The sequence below is a fragment of the Phoca vitulina genome, unplaced genomic scaffold (assembly GCF_004348235.1).
Source record: "Phoca vitulina isolate PV1807 unplaced genomic scaffold, GSC_HSeal_1.0 scaffold62, whole genome shotgun sequence".
Classification (NCBI taxonomy): Eukaryota; Metazoa; Chordata; class Mammalia; order Carnivora; family Phocidae; genus Phoca; species Phoca vitulina.
Genome location: NW_022589765.1, coordinates 6801536 through 6813646, shown reverse-complemented (window position 1 = coordinate 6813646; position 12111 = coordinate 6801536). Strand labels below are relative to the sequence as shown.

The 12111-nt window shown below is 48.6% G+C and overlaps 1 protein-coding gene across 1 annotated transcript; it reads left to right on the top strand.

Annotated features, from left to right (window-relative positions):
• Positions 1-3784: 3784 nt before the first annotated feature.
• Positions 3785-11773, top strand: PGRMC1 (progesterone receptor membrane component 1). The gene is made up of 3 exons (XM_032391424.1): positions 3785-4229; positions 7603-7758; positions 10873-11773. The coding sequence occupies exons 1-3, from the start codon at positions 3902-3904 to the stop codon at positions 10974-10976; spliced, it is 588 nt and encodes a 195-aa protein (XP_032247315.1). The 5' UTR covers positions 3785-3901; the 3' UTR covers positions 10977-11773.
• Positions 11774-12111: the final 338 nt, after the last annotated feature.

Here is a 12111-nt window from a genome sequence, read left to right as displayed (position 1 = left end):
CTCCATAAAGGCATATCCCCCACTTTTTATTAAGATAAAATATAGGGCGCCTGGGTGGCTCAGTCATTGGGCATCTGCCTTCGGCTCGGGTCATGGTCCCAGGGTCCTGGGATCGAGCCCTGCATTGGGCTCCCTGCTCAGCGGGAAGCCTGCTTCTCCCTCTCCCACTCCCCCTGCTTGTGTTCCCTCTCTCGCTGTGCCTCTCTCTGTCAAATGGATAAATAAAAAATCTTAAAAAAAAAAAAAAGATAAAACATAGTGGCGCCTGGGTGGCTCAGTGGGTTAGGTGGCTGACTCTTGATTTCAGCTCAGATCATGATCTCAGGGTTGTGGGCTCGAGCTCCACATCAGGCTCTAGACTCAGCGGGGAGTCTGCTTGAGATTCTCTCTCTCCCTCTCCCTCCGCTCTCCACCCCCCATTCTCTCAAATTAAAAAAAAAGATAAAATAAAGCATAAGTGAGATCACATACAGCATTGTGTAAGTTTCAGGTGTACATTTGATACATTTATATTGTAATACAATTGTTATTGTAACATTAGCTAACACCTCTGTCTCATCATGTAATTATCATTTCTTCTAGTGGTGGGCACAATTAATATCCAGTCTCTTAGCAAGTTTAATGTTTAAGATACAGTTTTGTTGTCTATAATCACTGTACTGTACATTAGCTCTTCAGGACTTATTTATCTACTAGTTGTAAGTATGCACCCTTAAACAACATCTCTCCCCTTCCCCCACCCCCAGCCCTTGGTCACCATCATTCCACTGTTTTTTTGAGTTCAGTGTCTGTTTTTAGATTCCACATATAAGAGATATCACACAGTATTGTATTTCTGTGTTTGACATTTCCCCCACTTCCAATAGTGCTTATTTTTGAGGAGAGAGAATCAGGGCTGAAGAGAAGGGCTTTAATTTACCTTTTGTGTCTTTCCATAGTTTGAATTTTATGACAAACAAATATGACTTTAAAAAAATTTCAACATGTGTTATCTGGGTGGGAGCTAATGAGTTATTCTTAGTTTTTACTTTGTATCTCTCTTCATTAGAACAAAAACCTGGTAAACCATTTATAATTTTTAAATTTCCCCAATTTTGTAAAACAAAATCTGTGTGTGTGTGTGTGTTTCCCATGTCTGCAAGAATATAAACCAACCTACTAATGTGTGGGCCCCATTTAAAGATTGCCTGGGGAGCTGGGAGAGAGAGAATGAATTTCATTTTTTCTTTTATGCACTTACATATTGTTTAAGTTTGTTACAATGAGCATGTATTACCGTTCTACATTTTTTTCACAAAAGTAATAATAAATCATTTTTTTTTTCCTCCTGAGGCTAAAAGTGACATGTGCTCATTGCAGAAAATGTAGAAAAGTACAAAGAAACTAACAATCACAACAGTTAACATTTTAGCATGTTTCCATTTAGGCTTCCTTTTAATGCATGTTTTTTTACATAGTTGAGTTTTCATACTGCAGAGTTTTGTATCCTGTTTTTCTCTCTTAAGACATAAGCATTTTCCCATGTCATGCATGTCATAATAATATTTTGTGGTTTTGTCATATTTCAAGTGGATTAATTAGCTATTTCTTAAAGTTTAACATTTAGGTTGTTTCCAATTTTCTCATATTAAAAGTGATTTTCTGGGGCACCTGGCTGGCTCAGTCAGAACATGCAACTCTGGATCTCGAGGTTATGAGTTCGAGCCCCACGTTGGGCATAGAGCTCACTACTTAAAAAAAAAAGAAAAAGTTTTTCTGATAAGCATCTTAGTAATGAAATCTTTGCATTTCTAAGTGTTTCCTTGGCATGGATTCCTAGAGGTCAAAGAACTGGACCAAAAAGTAGATTTCTAGAAGTGGGATTAATGGATAGAAAGTATTTCTATGAATGACAAAGATTATATCAATTTCTACTCTCAACAGTGTACAAGAGTCTCATCACTCTCGGGCCAGCCTTGTAGATCATCCTTTTTTTGTTGTTGCATCTTTCTGACGGGAAGGCGGTATGCAACAACGGTATCTCCATTTTTCATTGCCAGTAAGACTGAACATTTCTCATATGCTTATTCACCATTGGTAGCCCCTCTTTTGTGGACTACCTATTTCCATTTTTGCCCATTTATTGACTAGCATCTTCTGGATTTTCTTATCAATTAAAATGAGCTCTTACAAGGTATTAACCCTTTCTCTATCATTAGATGAAAATATATTTCACAAGTTTGTTGCTTTTTAAAAATATCTTGGCCATAGACTTTTAAAACAAAAGATAATTAGAGTGTAACTCCGGCCTTGGGCCCTCAGTTTAAGCCTGTTTTCCCTTGATTACATGGAAGAGGTTTGACAAAAGATCTGTGAGGGCCATTTCAGCTAACCCTAAATTTAGATCTGTGGGGGGAAAAATGTGTGGGCCCGATTTAAGGATTATTCCGCTCATACGTACTTTTAAAGGATTTAAGAAGATGGGGTGGGGGCAGGGATGGAAGCAGTTGATGCCAGAAATTTTTAGAATTCTGAGGTAAGACGCCAATTCTCTCAAATCTCTTGCGTGTTGAGAGGGGGAGTAAATTATGTGCAAGCGAACAGAACTCTTGATGGAAAAGTACTGCTCTGGGTTGCAGATGTGTGCAGGGCTTGGTTTTAATTATTTCCCCCCCCTTCTTTCTATCCTTTCTTCCGCTCCCCTCCCCCCACCCCGTGACACTGAAGAGGGCGGCCGGATTAGGATTCTAAAGGGTAGAGACGGCCCTTCCTCCGTAAGGCCTGCTCCCGTGCAGACGGTTAGCCCATCAATAGCCGGTGGAAATACCCAGGAAAGGAAGGGACCAAACTTAGGATCTTTCCAAACTCCCGCTTTCGTCTGGGCTCCAGCACAGGGTTATTGAGACTGCCAAGGGTAGCTCGACAGAGTTCAAATAAAACAACTCTGCCAACAAAGAAACTTCAGTCATTATTCTGAGCCAAAAAAAAAAAAAAAAAGGCAACAACAGAAGGCTGCTTGCTGATGCGTTGGGACTGAGCAAATCTGTGATTGCGAAAGGGTTTAGATTTCCGAGAATGAATCCAATTTCATCCGGCGAGCCGATCGGTCTCCCCCAGATATTGGGAGAGTTGTCAGGCAGGGGCCTGTGCGCTGACTTGAGCTACACGGGGGTGTCCACGCCACAGCCTCTGGCGGGGAGGACTGGAGAAGGGTCATTAAGGAGAGTAAAAGGGGGTTCTCAAGGTGGAAATGGGTAGTCTGGGCCTCCAAGGTGGAAAGAGGAGCTCGAGGAGAGTTTCCTTCCCGTCCCCCAAGGGAGCCTCGCGGTCCCCGGGGGATGGGCGGGGAAAGGTGAAGCTTCAGAATGGAAGGCGAGGGAGAAGCTGAAGCAAGAGAAATGGAGTCGTGTGTGGCGCGCATCAGGTGGCCGAGCGGGCCTCGAACCGAGCTCGCCAAAGCCGAGGCTCTCGGAGCGGGTCGCGGTGCAAGGAGCCGGCGAGGGTGCAGAGGAGGGCTGCGCGCCGCGTCGCGCTCAGCTAGAGGCTGGCGCGGGGATGGCGTGAGGCTGGGGCCACCGCCTCGCAGGTAGGGCCGGGGGGGGTGCCGCTCCCGCCGCCTCCACGGGGGCGGGAGGGGCGGCGGCGGGATCCGGCCGGGGGAAGGGGCGCGACCGTCCCGGGGTCAGGTGGGGGGGCCCGGAGCTGGTCGGGCCGGAGCCGGACGGGTCACGGCGCCCAGGGCGGGCAGCGGGGGAGGCGGGGCCCGGAGGCTCCGCCCGCCTCGGCCCCGCCCCGCCCCGCCTCCTCCGCCGGCTAGTCCTTGTCCGCTGAGGCCCGCGCGCCACTAGCTCGCTGAGAGGGAGGAGGAAGCAGCCAGTTCCGGAGCCCTCCCTAGCCCGGCCCAACCTTTGCTCCAGAGATCATGGCTGCCGAGGATGTGGCGGCCACCGGCGCCGACCCGAGCGAGCTGGAGGGTGGCGGGCTGCTGCACGAGATCTTCACGTCGCCGCTCAACCTGCTGCTGCTCGGCCTCTGCGTCTTCCTGCTGTACAAGATCGTGCGCGGGGACCAGCCGGCGGCCAGCAGCGATAGCGACGACGACGAGCCGCCCCCGCTGCCCCGCCTTAAGCGGCGCGACTTCACCCCTGCCGAACTGCGGCGCTTCGACGGCGTCCAGGACCCGCGCATACTCATGGCCATCAACGGCAAGGTGTTCGACGTGACCAAAGGCCGCAAGTTCTACGGGCCCGGTAACGGCGGCCGCCCAGGGGACGCGGAGACAAAAGAAGGGGCCCCGGCCGGGGGAGGCGAGGGGGAGCGGGGCGCCCCCGAGGGGAGGAATGGCGGCTCCCCGGCGGCAGCGGGCGAGGGGCGCTCTAGAAGGGTTGCGGCCGGCGGGGGACGCCGCCAGCGCCGGGATGGGGGGTGGGGGGGGCGGAGAGAAGGCTGGAGCGCCCGGGGCCGGGGGTGGGGGGGCCTGGGGGGGTGGGGGGCGAGCTCGCCGGCCTGGAAGGGGGGGCACGGCCGCGCGCAGTGTTGAGGGAGCTCCGAGGGCATGGGGTTTGGGGGTTCCTGGAAGGAGGGGCGGTGTCGGGCTGGAGAAGGGAAACGTGGGCGTCTCGAGGGAAGCGGAGGGGGGAGGTCCAGCCTGGGAGAAGACGCGAAGGCCGCCGCGGCGTGTGTGTGAAGGTGCGGGAGCAGGAGAGCGGAGGTGGGATGGGCGGCAGGTAGCAGCCGAGTGCGTGCCGGCGGGTGATGTGTGAGTGCGTGGGCCGTGGCCGTGGCTTGCCAGGCGCGGCTGTGCGTGCGCGCGCGCGCCCGGAATGTGGCATGTGTCAGGTATGTGTGTGGCATGTGTTTGGTATGTGCGTGCGCGTCCTGTGTGTGGCCGACCGAAAAGCTGGAAGGTGAACGGGGAGCCTCCGGGGGGGGGGGGGGGTGCAGCTGACGGAGGGCGGAAGGAGGCTGAACGTAGCGGACAATGGGAACGTGGCGAGATGAGAAGGTAATACAGCATTTTAGTCTGTAGCGGGAGAGAAAGGACTGGAAGCCAAAAAAAAAAAAAAAATTAAAAATGGAGGGAGGGAGAAGTGGGAGGATCCTGGGAAACAAAAGGGGTAGGGCTGTGAGGGGTGCTGGGTGTGGGGATTTCAGGAAAAGCCAACCAGAGGGGAAATGGGGGTGGATGACTGCTGAGCCGTTGGAGGGGGGCAGGCTTGGAGGGCCTTAGGGATGAGGCTTTCTAAGCCTGGTTGCGGATCAGAATCACCTGATGCGCTTGAGCAAAAACACCGATTCCCGGCTTAATCGCAGCCACGGTGGGGGAGGTCCAGCAATCTGCATTTTAAGCGGCTCCCCCCAGGCGCATTTGAGAAGCGGCCAGGTTTGGAAAGTCGTGCCCTGTAGAATATTCCGGAGAGGGGGAGGAAGAGATTTTAGCTCCTCTAATATGGACTCCTAAAAACAGGGAGCTCAGGGAGTGTGTCCACATGGAGGGCCCTCTGCCCCACTGGTCTGGAGAGACGGAAGAGGATTTAGAAGGCGGTGATGTCCATCATCTCCACTCCTGCTTTGTTTTTTTACTCGCCCAGCCCAGCTAATCAAAATCAGATGGGTTCAGGTTCTTCCGGAACCCTGGTCCCCTTAGCGGTTTTTCCTTGTCGCTGATTTAGAAGACCTGCTTTCTGTAGGCCGTGTAACTGTCCAAAGAATTTGAGAACCACACCTTTGTTGTTGTCACTTTCCCTGTCACTTCCACTTTACATAATCATGTAAATAGCTGTCCCTCCTGAGCTACACCCATCAAGGAGTCCAGCCGGGTACATGGGGCAACATCATAGGGTTGTAATTTGCAAAGTCATTGAGAGGAATGCAGGCCTGTGCACAGAACACAAAACTCTGGGAGTCAGGCGACCAGAGTTCTAATCCTGGTTGGATTACTGCCTAGCTGTGTGACCTGGTGCAAAGCATTGTTCTCTCTGGGCCTTAGTTGTCCCTCTGAAAAATGCTAAGGATGGCCCATTGTGAGATCTCCTCAGTCTCTGCTCTGCGGTATCATCCCGTGAGCCCATGAATATGTGACATCATGTGCAAATGATCGTTCATGTTACAGAGGATTCTTAAAAATTACTCATTCCAGTGCCCATTATTCAATGCACAGCAGTTTTGTAGGTACTGGGAATACGGTACTGGGAATACAGCTGTGAGCAAAACAGACACACATCTCCTCTCGTGGAGCTTATATTCTAGTGAAGATACATTCGGGTGAATAATCTATATTCTCCAAAAACTTTTAGTGCTCCCCTTGAGCCATTTTTAAGTATTCTGTGACCATAATCTCTGAAGTATCGAGGTCCCTTGTTCTGGTCCCAAACCAGAACAGTTGGCCTATTTTCAAGTACTAGATGCTACCATATCCACTAGAAGTGTATACACACACACACACACACACACACACACACACATTTGTGAAAACTGTAATGGGTTTTTTTTTTAACCTTCATTAGTAGACATGATATATAATGAAGATCGCAAACAACCAGTTTTCTTTAGAACCTTATTTGCATTTAAAAGTTGATCATAAATTTTGTCTAATTTGTAAAAAAAAAAAAAAAAATTCCTAGGGAACTTGAGGTTTCCAGTGACCAGGCCGTATGGAAATTTGATCTCTTCTCATACTTGGCATAGTGGTTACCTACAAACTTTAATGTCAGAGTTGCTATCCAATCTACTTTGGGGAAACAACACATAGTTTAAAGTACACTGGCTTCTTTTCCTTTACTTGTGCAATATTTAAATAAGTCTAAACATCTACTTTAAGTACCTACAAATAGTTCACCACTCTCTTAGACAAAAGTTCAGTATAATATATAATAACATTCTAATGTTTTATATAATTATTTGGAGATATTAATTCAGTCTTTTTTTTTCCATGAAAATCTAAGTATTTTGAGTCTTCGAGCTCATCAGTGATGGAGCCGATCTCCTCTGCTACCTCTTCTTTACTGACAGTGTAGATTATGTAACATGGGGATAGATTTCTGGACCACTGATACTCTTATCAAATGATTTTTGCTGCAAATGCCAGTCTCACAACCGAAGATCACTATGAGATACTTTTGACTCATTAAAACATATCAGAATACATTTCATAAGGAAATGTTCTCATTTTTGTCTTAGTACTTACTACCTTAAGGAGCCATAACTTTCACTGGTGTAGCCCAAATGCCTAGAACAGAGACAGGCTCTGGGTTCAACGTCCTAAAGTTGAATTCTGACCCTTGGATTTAGTATTATCTTGGATGATTTCCCACCACCACCACCCCATCCTGCCCCAGGAGATAATCATTCGTGGCTTTTTTATTAGCTATTTGAGAATCACAGGAAATGGATGATAATGTATAGCATATTGATTTGTAAAAGTCTGATGACAGCAGGTCCTTGGGGGGATCCACTACATAATGATGAAAGTATCAACATCACTTCTGGTTTCCAAATGGAATTTGAGACTGCAAAAGAGGGCTGTCTTTGTGGATGGGTAAGGAAGCCATTTTCTGTGTATGAACCACAGAGAAATTGACTGTCTAATAAAGAATTGGTCTTTGGTTTTGTTTGTTTTTTAAGAGGGGCCATACGGGGTCTTTGCTGGAAGAGACGCATCCCGGGGCCTTGCCACGTTTTGCCTGGATAAGGAAGCACTGAAGGACGAGTACGATGACCTTTCTGACCTCACTCCTGCCCAGCAGGAGACCCTGAGTGACTGGGACTCTCAGTTCACTTGTAAGCATTTTTTAAAAATTGTGCCTGGATCAAATTTCTACCAGTAATGGGATTCACAGCAGTACAATAGTTATTACTAAGCAGCCTGAAACTGGGGAGCATTTTGATAGGCTCCTGAATCTTGGACGGATCAAGTTCATGGCTTGAAGTAATTGCAACAATGCTGAGTCACTTGCTGTGATTGCATCCAATTTTTAGCTAGTTCTCTGTGGAAACTTGGGTTTCTGTTATTTAAATCTTTGACAGGTTCGCATAGATTCCACACTAGGATTTGGTGCTTGGTGTGTAGGGGAAAGGATCTGTAGGCTACAGAGAGGGACTTTCAGAAGTCCTCACTAGTAAGGCTTGCTGTTTAAAAGCAGCCCACATTTCTGTCGAAGAATGGGAGACTTGTGTTCTACAAAACAGCTTCTCTTTGAATCTAATTGAGCCTAACTGTAGGCCTCATCTACAAATGATGCTTATAATCTGCCCAGCAACAATGGTGTCTGCATTTTTAAAAAGAGAGGGAAAAAAAAGGAGCCGCTTGTTTCCTGGCTTATGCTATAAGGCTGAGGTCTTTGGGAGGAGGGGGCAGTGAGGATGGGGGTTAAGTTCAAATGTCGAGAATTGAGGAATTGGCTTTTGTCAAACCTAAGTGTCTAGTGATCACTTTGGCCACATTGCACTGCTAAGCATTTGACTAATCTTTCCCAGCTTTAAAACAGTATATAAAGACCATGACCAGCGCTTAAAAGATTTTTTTATTTTAAAAATGTATCCTTTCTATTTGTTGTTCTCTATAGCCAGTTAAATATTACTGACTCTTTTGGCTAAACCCAACCGTTTTCTTTGAAAATAACGCTGACTTCAGAGTTCTGGGCTAATTATTAGCCAGCTGTGGCTCTACCTTTAGGTTCTGGGTCCCAAGCAGACAGACGTAGAGCTTTCAAGCCTAGAGGCAGGTCTTTTTACTTGGAAAACATAATTCAGCTATCTAGCATCGCCCCTGATTTCTTTGGTATCCTCAGGATGCCTTTGTAAACATAGATTTTTCTATGTGGAACCAGCGAGTTGTAATTTCTAACTCACAGAGCTCTTGTCTCCTAGGGCTCGCCTTCCCCAAGGAGGCGAAAACTGTGTTAAAAACGTTCTCCCCCTTACACTAAGACCAGCCCCCAGTTCTGTGGTGACGCCGGAGCGCCACTCAAGACTGGCGTGGGAGCCCCTTGAAGCGGGTTGCCCTGGCGCCAGCCGGCCTGTGTTTGTTGTGTGGCCCGAGCACCCTAGGGGCCTTTATAACGTGTTCAAATGGGAAAGTTCCCATTGTTCCCGGCGATTATTCCACACAAAAGCAGGTCCGCCTACCTGGTTAGACAGGTTGGTCACTCCTCTGATTCCTGCCCACACGCAGAAAGAGCAGAAAGAGGAGACTCTCTGGGCCTCGGACAGCGGTAGGATTAACCCTGCCTTAGCTGCGCTGCAAGGATGCAGCCGGCGGGATGGTGGTCTGCGGACTCTCTCCCTTCTCACGTCTTTTTTTTTTTTTTAATTTTTTATTTACATTCAATTTCCTTAACCTATACTATATTATTAGTTTGAGAGGTAGAGTTCAGTCATTCATCAGTTGCGTCTCACACCCAGTGCTCATTCCATCACGTGCCCTCCTTCACGCCCGTCACCCAGTTACCCCAGCCCCGCGCCCCCTCCCCTCCAGCAAGCCTCCGTTTGTTCTCTACAGTTACCAGTCTCTTATGGTTTGCCTCCCTGTTTTCGTCTTTTGTTTTTCCCTCCCTTCCCCTGTGTTCATCTGTTTTCTTAAATTCCACATATGAAATCATATGATACATGTCTTTCTCTGACTGACTGACTTTGCTCAGCATAATACCCTCTAGTTCCATCCATGTCACTGCAAATGGCAAGGTTTCATTCTTCCTGATGGCTGGGTTTCTGGTTTGCACTCTTAAATCTGTGTTCTCCAACGTCTCCCGTGCGCTCCTGGCCTCCTTCACCACTCGCTTGAACTGCTAGGCACAGCTTTTTCCTTGTGTTGGGAAAAAATTTGGTCTCCTGCTTCCCTCCATCCACCAGACTCCTCATCCCTTCCCTTCACTGTCAACCGCCTGCGAAGTCCTTGTCCCTAATCACTGCTTCATTTCCTCCCCACACCTCCTTACCCCCTGCGACAGTTTCCAGCCCAGTTCCACTGGGCTTCTCTTTCTCAGAGCTTTCCAGAGACCTGCTTCTTGCCAGCGTTGACTTCACTTCTCCAGCCCTTGTTGTGGATTTCCTGTCGGGTGCCCTCCCCACCCCACCCCCGCCGAGGGGCTCCCTCTCCAGAGTCCCCAGCTGGGTCCACGGAAGCTCCAGTTTTAACTTCATTAACTCATGTTTCCAGTTTTCCTTTAAAGTAGCTCATATCCTAGCCTTTCTGTTCCCATGGACACCCTACTCCTGGCTCTCGTTCCTTCACACACACATCCACCCGCTGGCCTCGTGGGCAGCCTGCGCCTGGTCTCCTTGCTGTGATCCGCCTGGCGGGCCACCACCACCCCACGTGTGCCAGAGCACTGGCTTCCTTTGTCATAAATCCTTGCCACCTATAGGATTAAGTCCAGACGCTTCAGGCTGGCGTTCCACAACCATAGTATCTTCCCCACACTGCTTCCCCCCCACACTCACTCCCACTCTGTTGCTGTCAGCTTGGTCTCTCTGGTGCTCCCCAGATCGGTTCAGTCTCGCCTGCATGCCTCTGTACACGGCATTGTCATTTTCTGGAAACCCCTCTCGCCTCAGATCCTTCCATGCGTTTTCCAAAGCATAGCCTTCTTCGTCAGGTGTTCTGAAATCCTTCCAACGAACTCCTCACGAGCCCTTGCTCTTCTCACCCCCTCCTGCACGCAGACACGACTCACTTTGACCTTCCCTTGCACACTCGGTGCCCGACATCGCTGCCCGTTTGGTATTTCTCCCGAAGGAGACTCTTAATTCCCCGTGGGCAAGGACAGTGGGGTGAGTCCTGTGTGACCGACAGCTTTGAGGTCCGCAGGCCTTTCCCGAATGCTTTCAGCTGAGATGTAGTGCCCCTGTGTGAAGCCTGAGAGTGCTCATTTGTGTTTTCTTCTCTCCCTCCAGTCAAGTATCATCATGTGGGCAAACTGCTGAAGGAGGGGGAGGAGCCCACTGTCTACTCTGACGAGGAAGAGCCAAAAGATGAGAACGCTCGGAAAAATGATTAAAGCATCCCGTGGAAGCATATCTATTTTTGTATTTTGCAGAATCATTTGTAACATTCCAGTCTGTCTTTAAAACATGGTGATTTCAATATTTCGAGCAGTTTCGAACTTGCTGTTAAGTTTTTGTAATTAACATCACTAGTGACACTGAACCAGTTAACCCTTCTGTCTTCAAGTGCATGGCGTGTTTGTGTGTCACAAATCCTGACCGTGAACTGCAGTGCTGCCATCCAAATGTTAGGACTCTCCCCTTCTGCCTGTAGTTAGTGCAGGCTGCCTTTAAATTCGTTTTTTCCTGAGCGAGACAGGTAAGGCTTGGGTATTTCCCCCAAACAGGTAAAAAAAAAATGTTAACTGTGCAAAGTCCTTCTAGCCCCGAGAACAAAGGATCAATTTCTAGTCTCGCTGTCCTCAAGATAGCAAATCCTTTATTTCTCAATTGACTTAACTGCATGATTTCTGTTTTATCTACCTCTAAAGCAAATCTGCAGTGTTCCAGAGCCTTCTTTGGTATTGATGAAAGAGAGCTGCCCAGTTAAAAAAAAAAAAAGAAAAGAAATCTCAAAGCTGGGCTCGGTTGGGAAAAGTACATTCACTGTGTTCGTAGACTGCATCATTCTTTTTGTCCTCTGGACACTCAGATGCCCCCACTAACACAGCAATATACAGTAAGACTTAAAACAGGATCTGAACATTCAAAAGAAAGCTTTGGAAGAGATCCGCTGGCTTGCCGAAAAACCGAAATGTATGAAGAAAACGTAGAACTATCTCCCCTATCCCCACGTTCACGGTGGGACAACGGTGATTTCACACAGTTTGCCGAGAGAGGGGGGGTATGCTGAACAGGAGCAGGCCTCTGCTCTCCGGAGAGCCTTCAAGCGCACACACATACACACCCCACCCCCAGGCCTCTGCTCTCCGGAGAGCCTTCACACTCACACACACACACACACACACATCCCACCCCCCAGCCCCCAGGCCTCTGCTCTCCGGAGAGCCTTCTTACACACACACACACACACACACACACCCCAGGCCTCTGCTCTCCAGAGAGCCTTCACACTCACACACATACACACCCCACCCCCAGGCCTCTGCTCTCCGGAGAGCCTTCACACGCACACACACACACACACAC